This window comes from Triturus cristatus, chromosome 10, assembly GCF_964204655.1.
Source record: "Triturus cristatus chromosome 10, aTriCri1.1, whole genome shotgun sequence".
Taxonomy (NCBI): Eukaryota; Metazoa; Chordata; class Amphibia; order Caudata; family Salamandridae; genus Triturus; species Triturus cristatus.
Genome location: NC_140593.1, coordinates 54,451,350 through 54,477,939, shown reverse-complemented (window position 1 = coordinate 54,477,939; position 26,590 = coordinate 54,451,350). Strand labels below are relative to the sequence as shown.

Genomic DNA, 26,590 nt, shown 5'->3' with positions numbered 1-26,590 from the left:
GTGGTAGGTTTTGGCACATAAGTCAACAGTATAGAGAACCCAATGGTTCCAGTAATAAATTCTCATATAACGGAGGACGCCTGGGCAAAGTACTTACAGCACCACTTCAACACGGAAGCAGGCGAAATTAAACAAGATACATCGGTGCGCCAATGCGACCGGTAGCCTCCAAAACACCAAGGTCTGGAACTCGCTCCCCTCTTCTCAAACAAACAGATTGCGAATAGAATCTCGAAATGCCGAAAGGAGGGAGCGCCCGGGCCCAACGGTTTACCACCAATTATATATAAGCAGGATCCAAATTACTGGGCTGAAGCTCTATTACCCCTTTTTAATAACATCATGAAAGCTGAAAGAATTCCAGATTCTTGGAAGGGATCAATTATTTCACCGATCCACAAGTAGGGTAGCAAGATTGATCCGAAGAATTACAGGCTCATCGCACTAATTGACATTAAGGCAAAATATTACGCAGGCCTTTTTTTTATTGGATGAACTCACGGTTAGAGCACTGGAAAAAGCCCTAATTCCCATCAATTAAACAGGCTTTCAAAAAAGCATGGGGACAACGACAAATATTCTTCCTCTTTCGCTTTTAATAGACGTTACCAAAACTATCAACAAGCCACTATTTGTCTGCTTCATCGATTATAGAGCTGCTTTTGACAGTATTGACACGGGGAAGCTCTGGACAAAACTCTCCGGGTCGGCAATAGGTCCAAACCTCCTGAATCAGTTACATCGACATGGGTCCAAATTAAGCTTGGGGCCTGGGACTGTCTGTCAAGGAGAATACCAGCCACCAAAGGGCTGAAGCAGGGCTGCGTCATTGCCCCGACCCTGTTCAACCTCTCTGTGTCTGATCTCTCTATTGAGCTGGATAGCTGCAACCATCATGCTCTGAATCTGGGCGGTTTAACACTTTTAAACTTACTGTGCGCCGACAATCTGATACTGATCAGCTGAACTCCAGTCAGCCTGCAGCACCTGATAACTACAACAAGCAACTTCGCAGACAAGAACGGGTTGAGTATAAACCTTGAAAAATCTAAAGGCATGGTATTAAACCAGCGTAGTAACAAACATCAACTCTGCTGGGGGACGGCTGTTGGCGACGGTTGACGAATATAAGAATCTAGGAATAAACTTTGATAGGAAGGGCATGTACCTCAAACAAAAAGCGGCTATCAAAGGTAGAGGGACCTTATTGGCAGTTGCATTAAAAAACATCAAGCGCAAAATAACCGGCCCCAATCTTATCCCTCTACTAGAAGTGCTTCGAGCTAGGCTTTTACCTACAATCACTTATGGCAGTGAATCGATGAGAGGGAGAGATGAGATCACTTTGGATAAGGTGGTCTCCAAGGCTGTGAGAATAATATTCAATCTCCCACAATATACTTCGCCAGCACAAATAAGGCTAGAGTTTGGCCTCCAAAAGGAGCAAATAACACGGAAAGGTGCCTATGCCAAATGCTGGCACAAAATAATGGGAGCCGAGCCCGGCACATTGAACTAACACTTATGGAAGGAAAAAAGACAATCTTGCCATGGCCTACCTTCAGTCAGCAATAAGGCTGCTTGGTTTACAGGACATATGGGAAACCAGTATGCCCTGCAAAAGCTTCAAGGGCCTTGTAAATAAATCAGTAAGGATTGGATCCCTTGAAGGAGACAAAGCAGCACTAAGCAGGAAGGCCCACGGACGGTTTGTAATTCAGAGTTATTCGAGGTGCAAGCCACAAACATACCTAGGAATAGGCTTCTCGAGACTCATGAAGGAAAGTTTTTTGCTTCTGCGGCTGGAAATCTTACCCGTAAAGAGGCACCTCCCTCCATGGAAACGCACTGACACAACTAATCATTGCAGACTATATGGCGACACCAAAGAGGATGTCTTACACTTACTGTGCATTTACAAGGGCTTAAATGAGGAACGAAGACAGCTATTAAAGCTGCGCCTGATTGAAAGTCAGATACGAACATGTAGACAGGCGGTGAAGGCCTGCTTCGAAGGAGGCGACGTGCGGTTGGCCTGTAGCTTCGTCCGCTTTATGAGTGCAGTAAAAACAAAGCTAACCCCGGCAGTACTCTAACAAATCAGTCCTCAATCCAGGCCCATCGATTTCTTAGTTACTCATTGGAATCCTTCTTAAAAGAGATCTACTTTGGTACTTACTGTTTACAACTACTGTTCCTTTGGATTATACAATAGTCTTTTTTTGTGGGTCAGTAACTGCGACATAAAAATTGCTGATTGTAACTGGCAAATATGTACTTCTGGATGACCATCTTTAGACTTCCATGCTAGTTCAGTCATGACTCTTAAGGCCAATTTTAGAAAAACTTGCACTGCCCTAGGAACGTTTTAGGAGAATGGTCTCTAAATCTGACACCTTGCACTTTTTCATGACACCCATTGCACCTTATTGCTCGTACTGTATGCCAGTTTTTATACTCTTCTTGTAATTTTATGGAAATATTGTAATTTCTTAAAATAATTTAAATTAACTCTTCTATTACAAAATGGGTTGCTTTATGCACTTTACACATGTGTTTTATTATGTAGCTGATTGCAAAGGTTTTTATTAATCAAGCAATAAAGAGATTACTTACTTACTTACTGGTTGTGCCATCGTCGCAAGAAAAGGCTGCAGTAGTGACCTGTGTAGACCAGAGCCCTGACTAAGTACAGCAACCAGCAGCTGACAAATCCCTCCCAACCCCCACACCTATATGAAAGACCAAAGGAAACTTCCTGTTGCATCGTAGGAGCTCAGAAGAAACCCAGCCGCGGCAGAGCCACGTGTGTGTTACTCACCAGAGCCGCCGCACACACGAGAGGGATGCTCTTGGAGACTCCAGTCAGACAAAACCGTTGGTAAGACTGAATGAAAAGTCGGTAGGCCCTGGGGGAAATTGTCTGCCATATAGTGCTTAGGCACTGGAACACATTTGACTTTTCTAACAGAGTCGGAGTGGGACTCCTAAGACTCGGACTGCTAGTGGGACCTAACCTGAATGTGGGCTGTAGTGAATGGGGAATAACGTCTACCATTAGAGAGAGGAAAGTGGGACACTGGTGCCTGCCCATTGAACACGAGAGCCCTGACCTTAGGGGGCTGTGTGTATTGTTTGTGTATGCCACATCTGACTTAGTGTTTGTATATAAATACTACTTTTGTCATGAAAGAGAGTATTTGACTGGACTATTGTTTGCAGCTCTTTTGAACATATTTGGAAGCTGTTGTTTCCTCCCCTGTATCCCCCTGCAAAACCTTGGACTGCTTGACCCGCACTACCACTGAGAGTCAAGTGCTGAAGAGGTACTTGGCCCAGTTGTCTAGAATCTATAGTAGGTCAGCTCCTGGTACATCAGGAGTAAAAGGCCTCATCCTCCACAGTTGGGCCCAGATACTCCTGCTTGCCTGGTGGCCCTCCAAAAGGGGTTCTATGGAGTGGATGTGTGTAGGACCTTCTGATACGCGCTGTTTTCTAAATAGCTCTGGCTTCAGTTTTAAATGATCAGACGTCATCTCATTCTGAACTGTGTTTCAAGTGTTGGTAAGGTGTCATTTGGAGAGAAGACATTTAAGTACAGTAGGGAATCATCAGCACACTGATGAAAAGGGATCTTGAGTTTCTTAGTGAGACTTCAAGGGGTTCGATGTAAAGGTTGAATAAGGTGGAGAGTGAATAGATCCCTGCGAGAACCTTGAGCTAAGGCCACAATATTGAGACACATGCATCAATTTTTAGACCTGGCACTATTGGCGTGGGTCTCCCTTCCATTTTTTGCCTTTATCTCCTGTGTTTTGTTGTGTGTTGGACAAAAATGTTTCTGGTCTAGATGCTTTGGGCACTTTGCCACTGTTGTTCAGTGCCAAAGTGCAAGTGCTCCCTTTTGTAAATTGTGTTATGGATTAGTGCTTCCATGGTTGGTTATTTCATTTACTTGTCAGACCCTAGTATAGTGCACGTGTGTGCTCAGGGCTTGTAAATACCAGCATTTGTAAAGCGCACAGCTACCTCTGGAGAGGTGTCCCGGTGCTGGGGGCCGTCGGGAAGATTAAGCGAGCTATTGCCCAAAGTCACATGGTGCTGGGATTACCTGCCGCCGGCACCGGGGATCGAACCGCGAACCCCCGTGGTCCGGAGTCAGGCACCCTGGCCGCTGCACCACACCTCTTCCACTCAATCAAATGCTGCTGGTGGGCTTGCAGCATTGGTTGTGCCACCCACCAAAGCAACCTATAAAATGTGACTCAGGCCTGCCATTGCAGAGACTGTGTGCAGTCTGGGACTGCCATGTCGACTTGGCAAGTGTACACACTTGCCAGTTCCTAAACCTTCCCTTTTCTACATATTAATCACTCCTAAGGTAGGCCCAAGTTACCCCTGTGGGCAGGGTGCATTGTATGTGAAAGGTAGGAAATGCCCTGATGTGTGTGGCATGTCCTGATAGTGAAATACTGCCAATTTCGTTTTCACTATTGAAAGGCTATCTGTTCCCATAGGACAGAATGGGGAGTTTGTTTATAACCTCTTATAAACATAACTGAACCTGGGAACAAGATAGAAAAGTAAAGTTTGGTATTCCTGAACTCAGAATGTTAGAGAGGATCTTTTAGTGAGGGTGATTTTTACATTCTGGTTTTGAAAATACCACTTTTAGAAAGTAAGTATTTTCTTGCCTAACCATCCAGTGTGTCGCTGCTATGTTTGTGTATTGCATGTCTGGCTTTTGGATGACAGGGGCTGGAGAGGGGCAGTGGCTCCAGAAGTCTGATGAGTCAGGACTGGGCTGAATAGTCCTGGGCTGCATTTAGAGTAGGGGGAGGAGATTTCCTTTTCACCTGAATGGGCCTGGTCTGCCTTTAACAATGCTGTCTACACTTCCTGCCAGGAAGCTGCACCAGTGAGGACAGAACTGGTTTTGGCTGGGTACAGACACTCTCTGCCTTCAGAGAACAAAGGATTTTGGTGATTAAAAAGAGGGATCCAGACCCCAGAAAAAGCCTGAGTAGGAGTACTGCCCCTGTGCTGTGTGCTGTTGGGGTTGGCCTGCAGTGGTTGCTTCTGTCTTGGGTAGGGAAAGGACTCGACTGTGCTTCCATCATCCTGCTGTTAGAGTTTTCTCCAACGGCTTGATATAAAGATTGCCTCCTGTTGGAAGTCTTAGGGATAGAAAAGACTTCAAAGATCACTTCTGGTAAATCAAAAGGAACCTTTGCCAAGGAGAAGAGCCGGATAAGCAAAGGAGGAATACTGCCCCTCTGCTGTTTGCTTTCTGGGATTGTCCTGCAGTGGCTGCTTGCTGCCAAGGAAAGGAGAAAATGACTTTGCTGCTTGCTTTGTCCCCTGCTTGAAGAAAAAGATTTCCAAGGGCTTGACCTGAGCTTTCCCCCTGTTCTAGAGTTCTCAGGAAAAGCAAAGACCTAACCGTGTCTGTGTGCACCGTCTCTGATCGTCGCCGCAGAAGAAAAGGGTAACCGACTCTGTCACCGAGTCCGTCGCAGGGATTCCGTGTCCTGAAAGCACCCCCGAGAGCAACGCCTTGCTTCGCAACGCATCCCTGGTCTCACCGACTCCGCCAACGAGCTGCTGCCTGCACCGAAACGTGAGGGCATCGTCCACCACAATGCTCCGCTTCACAATGCGACCGCGACCTTTGCCCCAACTGACTCGCACTGACGTGTTGGTTGCAACAAGAAAGGTCCTGTGTCCGAGTCTGTCGACGCTTTAGCGGGCCCATATCGACGCAGTCGGCTGGAATTGTTAAACTCTGTCGTATTCAGTATTGCTGTAGCCCCAGGAGGAGCTACCAAGTCGGAAGACTTGTGTTTTATTGATTTTCCTGCAATTTAAAGTTATTTCGCACAAGTACTATTTTTCAAGAGTATTGTATGTTGGAATTTTATCGTATTTGGTCTTGTTGGTTTTGATAAAGATTTACTATTTTTCTAAACTGGTGTGGTGTCCATTTGTAGTGTTTTCACTGTATTACTGTATGTGTTCACAAATGCTTTACACACTGCCTCTGAGATAAGCCTGTCTGCTCATCCCAAGCTACCAAGGGGGTGAACAGGGAATATTTTAGGAGTGTATCCCCCTTACCCTGACTAGAAGCAAGGGTCCCTATTTGGGCAAAGGTACCTAACTCCGCCAACTAGATACCCCCATTTCTAACAACTACTGTCTGGACAGTAAGGTCCGTTGGGATGGGCACTTTGCCCGTTCTGTCCTGCAGGACTTCTGTATGTGAATTTGGTCCGCAGAGCCACCTCCAGGGATGTATTGCTTGGATATCTACTCAAAGGTAAAGAATCTGTGGCCAGAAGTCTCTATTAGATGAACAAGTGTTTTATCTTTGGTAATGCCTTATCTGGTCGAGACTATCTAGCTTCAGATTCCTTACCGACCCATCCATCCTTCCCACTCTGCGAACAGATTTTTAGGAACAGAGTTTTTCCCCCTTTCTGGGCCTAGTTTTCTACCCCAGTGATTTGTGTACTTTGTGGCTATGGAGTTAGTGGTGTGGAAAGTCACAAAAGCTAACTGACATCAGCGTGCCTGGGTGGTGCCTTTATAGGCACCGCAAACATCACTTTCTGTGTAGACTAAGCCACGCAATGCCACCTGCCAGTGTGCCGGGCTACAGTTCACGAAAAAAAATCCAGATCCAGTCTGATGCCTGGGGGTAATTCAAAGATAAGGAATCTGTTGTTAGGTAGTCTGTACCAGATATGGCTTTACCAAAGGTAAGTAACTTGTTCTTCTTTACCTTCTTTGATAAAGATCATTTAGTTGACAAAAACCTTGTCAACTACAAAAGCTCACCTGATGATTCAGGCTAGCTTTTCAACACATTTTGTGGACATAATCCTCCGCACTTCTTTGAATCACTTTACGGGATTATCCAGTTCCACCCACTATTCCTCTACAACTGATGCTGATAACTTCAAAAAAAATAAATCCAGTCATCCAGACACAGATGTTTCTGAAGTCTTTCTCTACTTATATAGGTGTGGTTGAGAATTAAGGGGAGAGGGCAGGTGTAAGAAAGTATGATCTTTCTGGCATAGATACCCCCACTTTTTGCCTGGTGTCAATGTGTTTTGACTGTAGTTCACTGGGATCCTGCTAACCAGGACCTCAGTGGCTGTGCTCTCTCCTCTAAATTTACTGCTAAGTAATCTGTACATCCCACATTTGGAATATTGGGGGTACCACTAGCAGTCCCTAGTATATGGTACTGAGATACCCAGAGAATTGGTAGACCGGTGGTCTCTCATGGGCTGCAGCATGTATTGTGCCATCTGTGGGAGTCCACGCACACTGTCTGCAGAGCTCCTATTTCAGTCTGTGTGAAATGGTGAATGCAACTTTCACTTCAGAGATAAGGTTTCTCCTATATCCCATTCACTGCATTTTAAACCTATAAGCCACCTCTAAGATAGGCCCTTCAGTCCAAGGGCAGGTTGCATAGTTCTAACTGTGTGGGTACCCCTGCACGAGCAGAGGTACCCCTACAAACCCCAAAGTCCATTCTCTGGCTTTGTAAGTGTGGTAAAGATATTTTTAGATTTGTAGTGGATACTGGCAAAGTGGAGATGTCCAGCTACATAATGGCTTCACCGAACCCGGTCATGTTTGGTATCAAACATGTTGAAATCATACAACTTCACCAATTCCACTGTAGTTGCATAATATCATGTACTAGGGGGCTCCTTAGAGAACCCTCCAATACCTATCTGTGTAATTCTTGGAGGGTCTGCCTGACAGCTCACACTGCTGCCAGCCTCAGAAACTATTCGCCCCTGCCCCCTTGCTGATGGGCCTAACTCATGCAGGGGAACAAAGGATTTCCTGCAAAGGAGAGGTGTGACCACCTCTCCATTAGAATTTGTTAGGGTAGGGGCGCTTCTGAGTGCCACCAGAATGCATTGAAGGGCACATTTGGTGCCCTCCTTGCATAAACCAGCTAGACCCGTTCAGGTGCCCTTGAATCTCCTTCTGGCGCGAAAGTACGCAAAGAACAGGGGAGTGTTCACCCCCCTGTCCAGCTCCTCCCTAGGTAGGTGCCCAGAGTTGCTCCAGGTGGCCACTTGATTCTACCATGTTGAATGTTGGACCCTGGGAGCATTTGACTGGTTAGGCCAGCTGAATAGTGTCCTAGACCTCCCCTGATAGGTGGATCACTGCAGTTGTCCTTCCCTATTTAGGGTTACTTAAGGGCTTCCTGTAGGAAAGTGCCCCTTTTAGTATGGTTACCCTCCACTTTTTGCCTGACACTTGATGCACTTTGACTTGATGTGCCCTGGGTCCCTGCCAGTCAGGTTCCCAGAGCCTGTGTTCTTTCCCAAAGCTGTACCTCTGTACAAACAATTGGAACATCTCTGGCCACAGGTAAACCTTTTATAAAAGGTACCATGGGTACCAAGGGAACGGTGGGCTGCTGAACCTATTGTGCCACCCTTAGAGACCCTACACCTTAACACCCACACACTGCCATTGCAGACTGCGTGTTTTGGCGCACAGAAAAGTGAAGAGTCGACATGGCACACAACCCTGTGTGCTATATGCCTTCAACCGACTGCCTAAAGAACTAGCTAAGTCACCCCTCTAGCAGGGTGCACTAGACCACAGGTAAGTGTACAGTTGCATGAGCCCTGTACCCCTACAGTGTCTGAGTACGTTCATAGACATTGTACGTGTAGTAAGGCCATAAAGAGTATAATGTCTGTGAGCTGGTCATTAGGAACTCCACAGCTCCATAATGGCTTTACAGAGAACTGGGAAGTTTGGTAGCTGACTTCTCAGCACATAAACCCACACTGATGCCAGTGTGGGATTTAATTTTAAATGTGCTCATAGGGCATCTTAGAGATGTCCCCTAAAAAACGACCAACCCTGGTGTGGTTCCTAAATGGCTACCCACCATCTGCCACCACTAGACAGGTTTCTGGACTCAGAAGCAAAGTCAATCCTGGGCAGAGGTGTCATGCCTCCTCCCCCAGGATGGGCTGGGTCCACAAAGGGGAAGGTTCAAAGGCCTGCCACCTTTGTGAGCTGACCCTGCCTTTTGCTGCCCCCAGCAACTTGGATGGGAGAATTGGCAGGAAAACCAAGTTGGAAAGAGGTGTGCCCACCTTTGTCAAGCCCACCCATCAGGTGGGGGAGGCGAGGTGAAGCACACATCTCAGTCCCCTCCATCTTGAAGATGAGGGGACCCAGCCAATCAGAGAAAGGCTCAAGCCCCCCTCCCACTGGAGGGTGGCATAATACGGGGTGTACTCACCTCAAGGAGATACCATGCCACTTGATGCCTGAGGCTTGAGCCGGGCAGATGCTTTTACTTGATTCTTAAATATTTTTGTGTGATATTACTCCCTCTGTGTCCTACCCCCCCTGCACAGCGCACGGATTTATCGCAGCGCTTGTCTCCACCAATTGAGGGTGGAGGCATAGATTCGTTTAATATTTTAAAAATTACCTCCTGCACCCCCCCGAATTCCGCGCTGCACGGACAGCACCTCAGCCTCCCCCCAGAGCAACCGGCCAGTTCAGGGCGGTCTTGCCGGGACACGGAAGGAATACGGCGGCGGCCATTTTGGGTAGGGCTAGATAGTATAAAAATAGTAGAAGGACTCCGTTCTCGAGATACCATGCCACTTGATGCCTGAGGCTTGAGCCGGGCAAATGCTTTTACTTGATTCTTAAATATTTTTGTGTGATATTACTCCCTCTGTGTCCTACCCCCCCCCCCCTGCACAGCGCGCGGATTTATCGCAGCGCGTGTCTCCACCAATTGAGGGTGGAGGCATAGATTCGTTTAATATTTTAAAAATTACCTCCTGCACCCCCCCGAATTCCGCGCTGCACGGACAGCACCTCAGCCTCCCCCCAGAGCAACCGGCCAGTTCAGGGCGGTCTTGCCGGGACACGGAAGGAATACGGCGGCGGCCATTTTGGGTAGGGCTAGATAGTATAAAAATAGACGGCTATGACTCCGTGCAGCGGACGCGCTCAGCGGGCACGCCGCATTCACGCCGGAGTCAAGCCAGAGTCCAGCCCGTCTGCGCCCGTCCGCGCACAGGCCGGGCACAGGGCCAGGGACCCTGTGAAAAATGTCATACCCAGGTGCTATGATAGACAAGATCTGCTTGCCTTACAAACAAAGCCCTGCTGTGGCTCAAATAAACTCGATCCCTCATACTGGGCAGGCCCAGTGAGCTGCCAGGCCTGTCGCCACACTTTTCTGTGGTCCCAAGTTTCGGCCTTCTCAACACCCCAGGATAGCTTTAAAGCAGCCCTAATAAATGCCAGATCTGTACCGAAGCATGCCCAGCATATCCAGGACTTATTGATAGATGACAATTTAGATTGTCTCTTCATTACGGAGACATGGCTTAAACCCTGGTGCACCCCTGATGTGGTTCACACCCTGCCTCCTGGATATGAAATACAAAGAGTAGATAGAGAGAATGAACAATGCGGGGGAGGAGTGGCCATTATATATAAGGACTCCCTCAGTTGCTCGACGATACCACTGCAAGAGCTAACAGATGCAGAAGGGATGGGTTTCATAATTAAAATTAATGATAACTTCTCCTTCTCGGGGGCTTTGATCTATCGCCCACCAGGACCCTGTGCTGGCTTCCTGGGTAACATCGGAGAGGTGCTCAGCCCATTGATACTTAGATATTCTAATTTCACTCTGATGGGTGACATAAACATCCACCTAGAGTCCACTACCGATGCACCTGCTGCCTCCTATCGGGAAACCATGGAGGTTTTGGGCCTCACTATTCGAGACACCCTAGCCACCCATGAGGCAGGGCATACAATAGACTGCATTGCCACTAACCTAGACACTTTGACAACTAACCCCCTTAGACCCCAAATTTGGACTGACCATATGCTGATTCCTTTTATGCTTCCCCTTATGTCCTACCGAGAAAACGATCATAAAAAGGAACACAGCAAGGTCACAAGGGATGAATGGAAAACGATACTGTCCCACCCAGAACTTATAACTATAGCCAGGAACTGTAGACCCCAGCTGGTAGTACCTGTAAATCCCATCAGTTTCAGAACATGGATGAATGATCTGAAAGGTACAGTTGGGCAGGGAAAAAACAGAACGAGGCAGGGTAGAAAGAAAACATCTGCACCCTGGTTCGATCGAGATCTCAAAGATAAACAAGGGGAGCTTAGAAGAGCTGAACGAAGCTGGCGGAAATACTACTCTAGCCTAGAACGTAGCAAATACAAAAGGATAAAAAATGCCTATCATGCGCTAATTAAACAGGCTAAAAAAAGGTACTTCTCGTTGGCAATAGAAACAGCCAGCAGCAAACAAAAGGAAATATTTAAAATTGTAAACGGCTTTAATAAGCCTAAATGTTTAGCGCAGGATATCCCACCCTCGCAGGCACTCTGTGACAAGATCGCAGATTTCTTTGAGGGAAAAGTACAGGGGCTGACGAAGGACTTCGATGTCCCTATATTAGAGCCAAGAACAGAGGATGATATAGTGAGGCAAGGAGCCACGCAGTTGACAACTTTCCTTCCAGTTAGCCTGGAGGATACCAAAAGAGGAATTCTGGCAACAAAATCCGGATCCCCCTTCGATCCATGCCCAGTTAGACTTTTACACCTCATTGTGGACATTGCCAATCCAATAATAAATGCCATTGTCAACACCTCACTGTCCACAGCCAAAGTCCCCCCCAGAGTGGAAACTGGCAGCGGTGAAACCACTGCAAAAAAAAACAACTCCCTGACCCCACCACATTGTCGAACCTACGACCCATCTCACTACTTCCGGCTCTGTGCAAAGTCACAGAGTCAATTGTAAATAAACAACTTACTCGTTTCTTGGAAGATAGTGATGTATGGCACCCCAACCAGGCAGGTTTCAGGGCCCAACATTCCACCGAATCGGCCCTCCTGTTCACTACAGAAACTATCCGCTCAGCCCTAGACCAAGGCAAGAAGGCCGTCCTGATTTTATTAGACCTATCGGCGGCCTTCGATACGGTCTCACATGCCATCCTATTAGACCGGTTAATAACATCTGGTGTCACAGGGACAGTGCTTGAGTGGATAAGAAACTTTTTAAGTGACAGGAGGCAAGTGGTGACCCTGGGGGAATTCTGCTCCAGTGAAAAAGCGCTGTTGACGGGAGTTCCGCAGGGTTCGAGCCTGAGCCCGACCCTGTTTAATGTTTATACTGCACCCCTGATAAAACTGATATCGTCATTTGGCATAGACGCTATAGCCTATGCCGATGACACACAACTTATCCTGGTAATGGATAAGGATAACCAAGCCTGGGAGGATAAGCTCAAAGGTTGCCTAACGGCCACCTTTGAATGGATGCGCCTAAATCACCTGAAATGCAACACAGGTAAAACAGAGATCATGCCTATAGGCCCAAAAAATGAGTTCACCCCACGATTATGGTGGCCAGAAAAAGCTGAAATACCACCTCATACAACCAACTCGGCCCGTAATCTGGGGGTGCATTTTGACTCTGACCTGTCTTTTAGACAACAAGCAGCTAGAGTGGCAGGCATGTGCTTTGGGGTAATAAAGGGACTGAGAAAGTTCTTTGATCTTTTGCCCCTTGAAGCAAGGAAAACAGTTACGGTTGCACTTGTAACATCGCGCATCGATTACTGCAACAGCCTCTATGCTGGTACAAATAAAGTTGTCACACACAAACTTCAGATGGTGCAACATGCAGCAGCGAGGCTGGTTCTAAAATGGCCGAAAAGATCATCTGCAACCAAAGCCCTCAAGGCATTACATTGGCTGCCCATTACAAAAAGGGTTTTGTTTAAAGTACTGTTAATTACTTTTAGAGCTGTTCACAACCTAGGCCCGTCCTATCTGAGGAAAAAATTCAGCAGATACTGTCCAACCAGAGCACTGCGTTCTTCAACGGCCAACCTGCTTACCGTCCCGAGTTTCAGACTCAAAACTCGAGGGGGCAAATCCCTGGCGGTACTGGGAGCAAAAGCATGGAATACTCTTCCCCCCCAGTTGAGATTACTGGATAAAGAAATAGACTTCCGTAAACATCTAAAAACCTGGATCTTTAATCTCCAAGATATAACTGCCAGAAGCCTAGTGTAATTCGGGTTCTCGGTCAAGTAAGCATAGGGACTACCTAACATCTGGTGGTCCTTTCTGGGCGCCTAGATGCTCCTTGGAGCGATTGCCGCGCGATACAAATTGGCACTTACATTACATTACATTACAAGGAAGGAACCTATTGGTCCCAACCTGCACAACCCTTTCACTCCTCTAAATGTAGTATTTAGGGGTGACCCTGAAACTTGACTCCTCAGATATGATAAGAAGAAAAGAAGAAGGACCGAAGAGCCCTGCTGAATAAGAAAGAAGAGGACAACAGCTGCTTTGGCACTTGCCCTGCCTGGCCTGTCTGGACTTTGACCTGCCACCAGCGAAACCCTGCGTGTCCATCAGCCATTCAGAAACTGGAGGACCTGCTCTGTTTTCACCAAAATTACTCTGTCTTCTGTGAGCACCGGATTTGCTTACCCCAAGACTCCAACACAGAAAACTGGTCAAGGTGTCTCCGCTGTTCTGCACCACTCTTCACCCGGACCCCCTGGCCCGAGTTTGAGTGGCCCGATACCATGAGGAGGCTTTTTTAGCGATCCTGACCTGGGATCTGGTTATCCCTTACCTGCCTTGACCTACCTGACGTCTACAGCCTCAACCTGAGGGGTCCCCCCAACCACGACCAGAGCTGGTAAGAAGATTCAATGCATAAAGATACCCCTGCACCCGACACCCTACAGTCTTGGGTGACCCAACCGACTGTGTCCCGGCATCCCTCAGGAACCCAACTTACCTCTCCTGCCTGTAGTCACCCTCTGGAAACCTCCTTGCCCGAGCCTGCATCTTTTCTTCCAAATCGAGTTCTCCATCGAAAACCACGGGGCTTCCAACGTCCCCTTGGCACTCTGCATCCGGCTGCCTCTGTGCCGCTGGTGGTGCAGCTCCTGTGCTGATTGTTGGCCTCTGCAGTGCTGATTTTTACCCCAGGAGCTTTGCTCCCACACCGAGTGGGCTTCTCTTAAGTAGTTCCTGACCAAAGGCCCCCCTAGCCCCATAGGCTAACAATGGGCCCCTGCACTATGCACCTAGTGCCACTGGTGATGCAACTCGAGTGCCTCCTTGAACCTTGGTTCTAACCCCCAACATTCAGCCTTGTATGTTGTTTACTTACCTGCAAACCGATAACACTCTTTCCCCCCATAGGAACCCATGTTGTGGTTTTTCCTCTGAAAATGTCAACCTGTTTTGAATGAAACAAAAGTAACTGTGCTTAAAACGTAAAACTGTTTTACTTACCTTTGTATTGTAGGACCCAAGGTGTGATATCTAGGCATATCACCCCGAGTAGCCAATGTAACTAAAAAATACCGCAAAAGTAATCCAAAGTAATTTAAATGTATTTTGAACTGTTTTGAAAGCCAATACAAACCTTTAACGATTGCAGTTCCATCCACAATTGCATCTCTGTGTACCGCCTTGCATTTGAAAGTGTATTTTACCTACCTAAGTTCTGCTCGGTTCTAGAAATAAAACCCAAGTATACCTTTTTTATACTTACCTATTTGGGGTGGATTCTGTCTCTGAGTGTGAGCCATCAATTCTTGATTGAGTGAATACAATAAATGCTTAACACACACTCTGATAAGTCTATCTGCTCAACCATGCTACAGCAAATAGAGCTGTTAGTGATTATCTAATTTAGCCTCTGCTATACCTCTGGGGATCCACTGCACTCTGCACTCTACACCTTACTTTGGTATAGTATATACAGAGCCAGCTTCCTAAATTGGTGGGGTCTACGACTTTGCATTTATTTGACTAACTCAGTCAACACCTGATCACACTGCAAGAATCCAAAAATTGACTTTAGTAGAACTCATTTTTTTTAATTGACTACTTTACAAATTTCTGAAATTCCTTTTAGGGCCTTAGAATAAGTACCTGTAGTATTATTTTTAGATACTTTAAAACTTACTGAAGTTAAAGGGGAAGTACTTAGAACTTTTTTAATAGATCTTCTAAAAATAATCCCACTTAAAAATATAATGAGCAAATGATTAACTCATAAAAGATGAATGAGGAGCTCGACCTCACCCCTTACTCCAGCCTAGAGGTAAGAGAGTTATGGCTTCTCTGTAAAGCTAAAAAAAATAAGAACTGTGTTTAACCCTACCAGAGTACAACTCCTGGAGTTTCTGGCAGGGTATGTGTGAGATGGTGGCTTAGAATATGGTGCTCACTTATGTAAGCGAAAGGTTTGTTAGAAACAGTAGAAAAAACTATTGCTGAGTTTAAGATCTTCACCACTAATCAAAAAACATCCAAAGTGGCAAGGGATATAAAAAAATTTAAAATAGAGGAAACATACCCCTATTTGAAAGAAGATTTTTTTCAAAATAACAACCCCAGCTCGCTTAACCTACAATATAGAGGAAGATCCCGAAGGAGATTTATCACCTTTTCAGATACCTCGTCTGATTCAGATCAAGGGTCTTATAACAATTACCAACCGTACCCACAATACCCTAGAACCCAACCTTTTTTTGGCAGAGGCAGATACAGAGGCAGAGGGGGAGGGACGGGATGGAGGAACTACAATCAATCAGCCGGCCAATTTATACAACGGGGCCAGTTTCAAAACCCAGATCCATATCAGAACCAGGATCCCGAACCCTTCCGTACACGGAGGAGGACATACAGACGATAAATGTACATAAAAGATTCACTGAACCAATACCCATTTACAACCTGTCCAACCACATACCATCTGAGTACGAAATGAATGTACTTCACAAAGGTTTATCCTTTGTACCCACGGTGCCATTAAATCCGGTGGACACCAAAACAGAAGTCCTACAATTCCTCAGAAAGGTTAGACTTAAAACTTTTTTTCATGATAGGGAATATAACGAACAAATAAATATCACAGGCTTTAGGAATAAGTCATCTTTCATACCAGAAAGTTCGGTTATGCCTCCTGAGATTTTGTTATTCGAGGAACAAATCTTAAAAGAACTGGACATTTTACAAAATAAAAAAGTTTTTTATAAATCTAACTTTACCAAACAAGAGACATCAGAACTCAAGACTCTTGCTGAGAATCCGGCAATAGTCATCAAGCCGGCAGACAAGGGTGGAGGGATTGTTTTATGGGATGTGGAGAAATATGACCAGGAAGTACTTAAACAACTTGCAAACCCTGTACATTACAGGCTACTAGATGAGAACCCTACACGCAAACTAAAGGCAGAGATTTGTGACATAACTACGAATGCACTGAATCAGGGGTGGTTATGTAAAAATGAATTCGATTTCCTGAATGCAGACATATGTAAGATCCCTAACATTTATGTACTCCCTAAAGTACATAAAACTACTGAATGTCCTCCGGGAAGACCTATTGTGTCCGCCTGTGGGTCCCTTTTGGAGCCATTGGCTAAATACATTGGTTTCTTTCTAACCCCGTTGGTCAAAGAAACCCAATTGTATGTGAGAAATACGATGGATTTCATATCACAAATAGAGAACCTCCCATATAACGCTGACAGTCAATATTTGGTATCCTTTGACATTGTATCATTGTATACCAATATTCCGCAAGACGAGGCATTGGCAGTTATGGAACTCAAATTGGAGGAAAGAGAAAGGCCACATTAAGTACCAACTGACTTCATAATTTCGCTTGCATCTTTATGTTTAAAAAACAATTTTTTCAGCTTCAAAGATGTTTTGTACCTCCAAATCATGGGATTGGCCATGGGCTGTTGCTTCTCACCAGAGATAGCCAATTTGGTTATGGATGAATTTGAGAAAAAGTGGATCTATAGCGACACCAACCCTTTTAGATCTTGGGTTTGTTTTTGGTGTCGCTATATTAATGACATTTTTATGATTTGGGGTGGCAACGAGACCGAATTAGCAGACTTTCATAGTTGGCTGAATGTCAGAACATTGGAGCTCAAATTCACGATCTCCAAAGACAAAGATAAGATCAATTTTCTAGATGTCCTTGTACAACACCAGAGTGACCATTTGAAAGTCAGCCTATATACCAAACCCACTGACCGGAACACCCTGTTGCACTTTACCAGCGGACATCCACGCACTTTGAAAGAAAATTTGCCGTATGGGCAGTTCCTCCGTATCCGTTTCAGAACATGGATGAATGATCTGAAAGGTACAGTTGGGCAGGGAAAAAACAGAACGAGGCAGGGTAGAAAGAAAACATCTGCACCCTGGTTCGATCGAGATCTCAAAGATAAACAAGGGGAGCTTAGAAGAGCTGAACGAAGCTGGCGGAAATACTACTCTAGCCTAGAACGTAGCAAATACAAAAGGATAAAAAATGCCTATCATGCGCTAATTAAACAGGCTAAAAAAAGGTACTTCTCGTTGGCAATAGAAACAGCCAGCAGCAAACAAAAGGAAATATTTAAAATTGTAAACGGCTTTAATAAGCCTAAATGTTTAGCGCAGGATATCCCACCCTCGCAGGCACTCTGTGACAAGATCGCAGATTTCTTTGAGGGAAAAGTACAGGGGCTGACGAAGGACTTCGATGTCCCTATATTAGAGCCAAGAACAGAGGATGATATAGTGAGGCAAGGAGCCACGCAGTTGACAACTTTCCTTCCAGTTAGCCTGGAGGATACCAAAAGAGGAATTCTGGCAACAAAATCCGGATCCCCCTTCGATCCATGCCCAGTTAGACTTTTACACCTCATTGTGGACATTGCCAATCCAATAATAAATGCCATTGTCAACACCTCACTGTCCACAGCCAAAGTCCCCCCCAGAGTGGAAACTGGCAGCGGTGAAACCACTGCAAAAAAAAACAACTCCCTGACCCCACCACATTGTCGAACCTACGACCCATCTCACTACTTCCGGCTCTGTGCAAAGTCACAGAGTCAATTGTAAATAAACAACTTACTCGTTTCTTGGAAGATAGTGATGTATGGCACCCCAACCAGGCAGGTTTCAGGGCCCAACATTCCACTGAATCGGCCCTCCTGTTCACTACAGAAACTATCCGCTCAGCCCTAGACCAAGGCAAGAAGGCCGTCCTGATTTTATTAGACCTATCGGCGGCCTTCGATACGGTCTCACATGCCATCCTATTAGACCGGTTAATAACATCTGGTGTCACAGGGACAGTGCTTGAGTGGATAAGAAACTTTTTAAGTGACAGGAGGCAAGTGGTGACCCTGGGGGAATTCTGCTCCAGTGAAAAAGCGCTGTTGACGGGAGTTCCGCAGGGTTCGAGCCTGAGCCCGACCCTGTTTAATGTTTATACTGCACCCCTGATAAAACTGATATCGTCATTTGGCATAGACGCTATAGCCTATGCCGATGACACACAACTTATCCTGGTAATGGATAAGGATAACCAAGCCTGGGAGGATAAGCTCAAAGGTTGCCTAACGGCCACCTTTGAATGGATGCGCCTAAATCACCTGAAATGCAACACAGGTAAAACAGAGATCATGCCTATAGGCCCAAAAAATGAGTTCACCCCACGATTATGGTGGCCAGAAAAAGCTGAAATACCACCTCATACAACCAACTCGGCCCGTAATCTGGGGGTGCATTTTGACTCTGACCTGTCTTTTAGACAACAAGCAGCTAGAGTGGCAGGCATGTGCTTTGGGGTAATAAAGGGACTGAGAAAGTTCTTTGATCTTTTGCCCCTTGAAGCAAGGAAAACAGTTACGGTTGCACTTGTAACATCGCGCATCGATTACTGCAACAGCCTCTATGCTGGTACAAATAAAGTTGTCACACACAAACTTCAGATGGTGCAACATGCAGCAGCGAGGCTGGTTCTAAAATGGCCGAAAAGATCATCTGCAACCAAAGCCCTCAAGGCATTACATTGGCTGCCCATTACAAAAAGGGTTTTGTTTAAAGTACTGTTAATTACTTTTAGAGCTGTTCACAACCTAGGCCCGTCCTATCTGAGGAAAAAATTCAGCAGATACTGTCCAACCAGAGCACTGCGTTCTTCAACGGCCAACCTGCTTACCGTCCCGAGTTTCAGACTCAAAACTCGAGGGGGCAAATCCCTGGCGGTACTGGGAGCAAAAGCATGGAATACTCTTCCCCCCCAGTTGAGATTACTGGATAAAGAAATAGACTTCCGTAAACATCTAAAAACCTGGATCTTTAATCTCCAAGATATAACTGCCAGAAGCCTAGTGTAATTCGGGTTCTCGGTCAAGTAAGCATAGGGACTACCTAACATCTGGTGGTCCTTTCTGGGCGCCTAGATGCTCCTTGGAGCGATTGCCGCGCGATACAAATTGGCACTTACATTACATTACATTACAAGGAAGGAACCTATTGGTCCCAACCTGCACAACCCTTTCACTCCTCTAAATGTAGTATTTAGGGGTGACCCTGAAACTTGACTCCTCAGATATGATAAGAAGAAAAGAAGAAGGACCGAAGAGCCCTGCTGAATAAGAAAGAAGAGGACAACAGCTGCTTTGGCACTTGCCCTGCCTGGCCTGTCTGGACTTTGACCTGCCACCAGCGAAACCCTGCGTGTCCATCAGCCATTCAGAAACTGGAGGACCTGCTCTGTTTTCACCAAAATTACTCTGTCTTCTGTGAGCACCGGATTTGCTTACCCCAAGACTCCAACACAGAAAACTGGTCAAGGTGTCTCCGCTGTTCTGCACCACTCTTCACCCGGACCCCCTGGCCCGAGTTTGAGTGGCCCGATACCATGAGGAGGCTTTTTTAGCGATCCTGACCTGGGATCTGGTTATCCCTTACCTGCCTTGACCTACCTGACCATGGGCTGTTGCTTCTCACCAGAGATAGCCAATTTGGTTATGGATGAATTTGAGAAAAAGTGGATCTATAGCGACACCAACCCTTTTAGATCTTGGGTTTGTTTTTGGTGTCGCTATATTAATGACATTTTTATGATTTGGGGTGGCAACGAGACCGAATTAGCAGACTTTCATAGTTGGCTGAATGTCAGAACATTGGAGCTCAAATTCACGATCTCCAAAGACAAAGATAAGATCAATTTTCTAGATGTCCTTGTACAACACCAGAGTGACCATTTGAAAGTCAGCCTATATACCAAACCCACTGACCGGAACACCCTGTTGCACTTTACCAGCGGACATCCACGCACTTTGAAAGAAAATTTGCCGTATGGGCAGTTCCTCCGTATCCGGAGGAATTGCTCGAATAAAGAGGACTATTTTTCCTGTGCTGAAATTCTAAAAAATAAGTTAATCATGCGAGGTTATCCTAAGAAATTGACCAAGACAGCGCTTAAAAGAGCATGGTATACACCACGCGAAGACTTACTTACCCCTAAACAACACGAGGATAACTCAACCCTCACATGTGTCCTGACATATGGTCCAAAAGTTAATAAGATCAAAAAGATAATTTTATCTAATTGGAAACTCATTGATAATTTGGACATTCAGAAGCCATTGTTTGCATTTAAGAAAGGCAGAAACATCAGACAACACTTGGTGCGGGCTGCAAGAACTAGTGATCTTCCAAGAAAAGATCTCAGGGGCCTTTTAAGTCTTCCACCAGTGGTAGGACATTATAGATGTCAAAATTGTGTTGCATGCAAATTGACTAGTGATTCAAAACACATAGTAATCAATGGTTTCAATCATGAACAGAGAGTTTTTTCAAATTGTAACACAAATAATATCATATATTGTGTTAATTGCCCATGTAAAAAGTTTTACATTGGACAAACGACTCAGACTGCTAAAAAACGGATCTTGCAACACAGGTCCAGGATTAAATGTCGGACGCAGGGAGCCCCCCTGGTCCAACATTTTCTCTCTCACAGCCACACAGAAAATGATTTACATTGGCCTGTATTGTTGGTTATACAAGATTCCAATAAAGACACGCTGCAAATGAAACTGAATAGAGCAGAGGCAAGATTCATAGAAAAGTACCATACAGTGTCACTAGGCCTCAATGATAGGGACGAAATGTGGTCACTGATTCAGGACCCTTAATATTCTCTGTTTGGGCTGTCGTAGTATGCAGACATCGAACTGCAGGTTGATTTTCTATTACTTGCTGCGTCCAGTTGCATCATTTTTCTGCATTGTCTTTCTGTATCATGAATACATGTGTTTGTATGTATTAGGGTTTGTGACACCTTTGTCGTAATGTAGGGTACATACATGTAAAATGCCGCATGAGAAATGTATTTAGATACCATTGATGATTTTTGTGTAGCTGTTAGTATTTTGTGACTTAGTCATTCAGTAATATTGTTAGGGGTGGCAGTACACTATATATCGGGTGTTTTCCCAAAATTTTTTGATTCGTATTCATTTCTTACTTATTAATTCAATATTAGTTTTCTAGTTTTGCTTTGGTTTTATTTTACTAATTTATGTTTTAATCCCCTTTGGGGTGAGTATTCGATGTTTTTTTAGCCTTTTGTTTATGTCTATCGTGAGACACGTTAGCATAGGGATTGGCGTCCTGCTAGTCCGCTTTCTATTGTAACTATTGTTAGTATTTATACTTCCGCGTCCGCCGGCCACGGGATTCCAATCGGGAACCGCACGGAGAGTTGTATTCCAGCGAGAGACAGCATATTATTCAAGGTGCGTCTTGCTACGGAGTCTTAGACCTTGTTTTAGAACCAGGATAGATCCACTTTTTCGTTTAGCGTGCCATTCTTATAGTCTTTCACTTTTCCTTCCCTGATAGATCGTAATAGAGGAAAGGACTATTGCGCGATGACAGGAGACATTAGCCCTGCACGTAGTAATCTGACTGTGTTTGCTTGTGCCCAATAGGTAAGGTTTGGGTCCTCGCTCCTGTAACGTGCCTGCAATACATATTTGCTATGTTGTCTTGGTATATAGATCTGATTTAGTCCCACGTCTTTCTATTTAGATTATTCCTCTCGCCATAGAGAGTTGGCTGCTTTTGAATGAGACTTCTTGAATTGCTGCGGATTTGGTAATTTTAAAGTGCTCTGTAAACGGTGACTTCACATACCTGTATATCTTACACATGTGTTTGGTTGGCCTTATTTCTGGTTTTTTAGTTGCTTTCCCAGCAACTATGAGATTTTACTGCACGGGTGTTAGGACTGTTTTGGTGGCAGTTTCTTTCTAATTATTATTTTATTTTTATAGTGGTGTTAATTGGTGACTCCTTGATACTGCCACCCCCAGAGAGGTTCTACATATCGTCGAGATTTTGTATATAATTAATGTACATATATAGATAGGTGTACATATTGTAAAAAATGTTTGTGTTTATATTATAGATGTTGTTCCAGGAGATATATCCTTATATACCCTAGTCCTGATGAGGCCCCCAAGCAAGTTGGGCTGAAACGCGTCGACTACTGTTCAATATTAAGAGCCCCGGAAGAATTTAAACTTTTGGTTGAATTGAGACATAGATAGTACCAATAAATTACGTTAGGGGTGTAAAACCTTTTTTCCTCCCCCTAGTACTATCCCATGGGGCGACTCTAATATTATGGAATGCTTATGATAATAGTGGTTACATCCATTATATTTTTTGTAGGGGAATAAGGAATGGACTATATGTCCTCTGTTTTGTATGTTTTTTCGAGTAATGGACTGTTGTTTATTTAATCATGTATGAGATGAATATGTTGATAAAAAGAGATTTTTCAAGCGAAACTGTGTCCAAACAATGATATGACTAATAGATGATTTATTTCAATATATAAGTATTTTTTTGTGAAGGAGTAATCTATGTTCTCCAGTATTTGGGGTGTCTTTCATAGATTCACATGCCTGAATCATTCCCCGTCGTCGGAATGGGAGTCCCATGGTACATAAAAAAGCAATAATTATGCATATACCAAACGAAAAAACCTTGGTAACCTGAACCAGGAAGTAAAGTAGCCTAAGTTACAAGGGAAAAAACTTCCACAGCTATGACTATCACTGTCATTATATACAGTCCAAACTGCAGCCAATCAGGCGACAGCACCCACCAGAATGTTCTCCTCAGAGGCTCAGGCTGTCAGATTTTCTACCGCACGTCGTGTGAAGGGCGTCTCCCTGAGCTCTGCTCAGTTCTTCAAGTTTCTACAACTTCTAGGATGTCAACTACAAAGAAATCACTCTTCAGATCTTGTGAGTCCTGCGGAAAGCTTAGGCTTTTTTCTGAAGACCCTCACAAAAAATGCATCTATTGCCTCTATCCTGATCATGAGGTGAAGGAGTGCAAGATTTGCCATACCTTCTCTCAAAAGACCTTAAGAGATAGAGAGGGACGCCTTCTTCTGTGGCTACAGAAGCTTAAGGATAAAGATGCTCCTTTATCAGAGATAGAAACTGCCTCTGGATCCTCTATCTCGTCCAGAAAAAGGGTGGCTGAGGAAGAATCTTCTTCTACTGGGGCAAAGGTGTCGAGGAGAGCCCAGTCTGTTAAGGGCTCGGGGCAGTCTTTGTCTTCATCTAAGAAGACATCTCCACCTTCAGGATCCAAGCCCTCTACGCCCCCTGGGAAAACAGGAAAAACCCAGCCAGCTAAGAGTTTTCCTGACAAGAAATCACCTCAGGTGAGATTGCCGTCGTCGACGGCGCCGTCGACGGCAGTGGCGTCGACAGTTATTATCGTCGACGCGATTTCAACGTTGACGATTACATTCTCGTCGCCGAGACCTACAATGATAATGTCATCAGCTTCATCGCCGTCGACGCTGGTTTCGGTGAGTGTAAAACCCATCTCGTCGACGAGGGAAGTGTCATCTCTCGTCTCCGTTCCGTCGACGGTAAGAATCAAGAAGCTGGCTCCGCCGACTACTTCGTCGACGTCTACTCCGTCGACAAAGATTGTGGCCCCGTCGACGAAGATGGACGCGTCGACGCCCTCGTCGACGGCACCATCGTCGACGAAGGTTGCCTCGTCGTCGGCACCGTCGTCGGCGAAGATTGTCCCATCGTCGACGGATGCCATCTCGTCGACGAAAACAGCCTCGTCATCGAAAATGGCTGTAACGTCAGGATTCGTTCCGTCGACACGAGTGTTACCACCTTCACTATCTACCTGCATGGATATACAGGTATGGACTGCGACTCCGTCGTCTGTCGTGTTTGATCAAAGGTCACCAGCATCTACGCTTCTACAGCGTAGAGGATCGTCTTTAGAGGCTATATCGCCTCTAAAATTACCGGCGCAACTTTTACAATCGGAGGATAACGACTCCGAAGAAGATGAGAGATTTCGGACTGCAAGGAGTCCATCGGAGCTTCTCATCAAATATCAAGATGAGGATGATGAGGATGATGAGGATGAACAATACGAACATCCTAATATGGAACCACAGCCAACACCACCTGCACCAGTGCCGTATGGTCAAATGCCGTTGGAACTACTTGATAATCTGCAGTATATGTTGCAAGATTACTATAGACGTTTTCCTCCTTCGGAAACGGCGGAATCTCTTCCGGCTACACCCAGACCACGAGTACAGTTGTCGTCGCTCCAGTCACCAAGACCACCTTCTCCGTTGCCATCTCGGCAATTGCAGGTTTCAGACGATGAAAGGGAGGAAGGAGAGGTAGATGATCAATCTATCATGTCGGAGTGGGATAATTACCAAGTACAAACTCCTTCTCCAAGTGCTCCAGCTCCGGTGGACTCTCCCCCGGTGGACATTGGGAATTTCCACTCACTGATGGAAAGAGCGACCAAAAGATTCCTGATTCCCATGGAAACAAAGGAAGATGACTGCTTCCTATATGACTTCAAGGACCAACCAAGGAAGCAGGTTCGGGCAATCCCAATCATTGACTTTATTTGGAAAGAGGGATTGAGACTGATGGCTACCCCTAATTCTTTTCCAGCAGTGTTACCAAGGCTGGACAAGAAATATAGAGCCCCAAGTAATTCACCAGCATGCCTGATTGGTCAACCTAAGGCAGACTCGGTTATAGCACAAGCAGCTCAGAGACGGGCTAGAAATCCCTCAACACCCATATCAGCTCCACCTGATAGAGATGGTAGAAGGTTGGACGCAATAGGAAAGAAAGTGTCTACGATGGCAGCCACCACAGTTCGGGCTGCAAACTCCCTGGCGATTTTAGGGCGATACGACCGCCAGATGTGGTCCGACATCTCTCCTTTCCTCGACATGTTACCGGAGCCTTCAAAATCCGAGGCTATAAAGATCCTGCAGGAAGGAGAGTATGCGTCTGCGGAAATCATCGACGCAGCAGTGGATGTGGCATCAACTGGTTTCAGGCAGCTGGCAGGAGCCGCAGTGCTGAGAAGGCAGGGCTGGCTGAAGTCCACATCGTTTCGCCAGGAGGTGCAGTCTAAAATTATAGACATGCCATTTGATGGCGAATCCTTGTTCGGTGCACATGTAGATGAAGCGCTACAGGCAATAAAGAAGGATACGGAGACGGCAAGGTCCCTGGGTAGTTTGCAATTCCGAAAATCTACCTTCCGCGGAGCCAGAGGACGTGGATCCTTCTCTAGCAGGGGAGGTAATAACCAGCAGCGTTCCTTTCAAACCTCTCAGTATAACCAAAGATCTCAGAATTATCGCCAACAGTATTACGGACAGCGAAATCAACAATATTCGCAGTCGCGTAAGAAGCAGTCCTTTCGCGGACGAGAGTCCGGTAAGAAGCAATGAGTTCAGCCACCTGCCACCATCTCTACCGTTCCCACGTACAAGAATCGGAGGTCAAATATCCCACTTTTATTCAAATTGGTACAAGATTACCTCAGACAAGTGGGTATTAGATATAATATCCAGAGGACATGCTCTGGAATTCACAAAAATTCAGCCAAATTCTCCTCCCAAAGGTCCACCCCCTGCTCATCTCAAGGAGCTTTTTTCCCAAATAAATTTGATGGTTCAAAAAGGAGCAATAGAAAAAGTCCCTCTCTTACAAAAGGGAACGGGCTTTTACTCAAGATTTTTCCTCATCCGGAAAAAATCAGGAGAGTGGCGTCCAATTCTCGACCTTCGCGCCCTCAACCAATTCCTAAAGAAAATGTCGTTCCGGATGTTGACGCTCCAAGAAAGTCTGCAGTTGCTTTCGATGGGAGATTACATGGCCACCCTCGACCTGCAGGACGCCTATTTTCACGTACCAATCCTACCAAGGCACAGAAAATATCTACGGTTCAGAGTGGCTGGCAGGGATTTCCAATTCAAAGTCCTCCCATTTGGACTCCGTTCTGCACCCAGAGTCTTCACAAAGGTCATAGCGCCAGTGACTGCGCATCTCCGTCTGCAGGGAGTTCAGATATTCCCGTACCTGGACGACTGTCTTATCAAGGCAAGTTCCGCCAAGGTAGCATCCGAGCATGTTCAGAAATGCCTTTTACTCTTCCAATCCCTGGGTCTATCAACAAATCTGGAGAAATCACATCTTATTCCTTCGCAAAGAAGAACGTTTCTAGGAGCGACGTTGAACACGGATCTGGTCAAAGCCTTCGTATCAAAAGAAAGGCAAACCAAAATATGCAA

The 26,590-nt window shown here is 45.5% G+C and overlaps 1 protein-coding gene and 1 long non-coding RNA gene across 3 annotated transcripts in view; both read left to right on the top strand.

Annotated features, from left to right (window-relative positions):
* The window catches only part of LOC146788819 (uncharacterized), a 553,440-nt gene that overhangs the window by 400,095 nt on the left and 126,755 nt on the right, over positions 1 to 26,590 (top strand). The window lies entirely within an intron of this gene.
* LOC146788820 (uncharacterized) lies at positions 24,464 to 25,747 on the top strand. Its single transcript, XM_085630041.1, has one exon. The coding sequence runs from the start codon at positions 24,464 to 24,466 to the stop codon at positions 25,745 to 25,747; it is 1,284 nt and encodes a 427-aa protein (XP_085486167.1).

Bases quoted from the DNA above. Each gene is read 5' to 3' on its own strand.
- LOC146788820 (XM_085630041.1), top strand. From the start codon at position 24,464: ATGCCGTTGGAACTACTTGATAATCTGCAGTATATGTTGCAAGATTAC.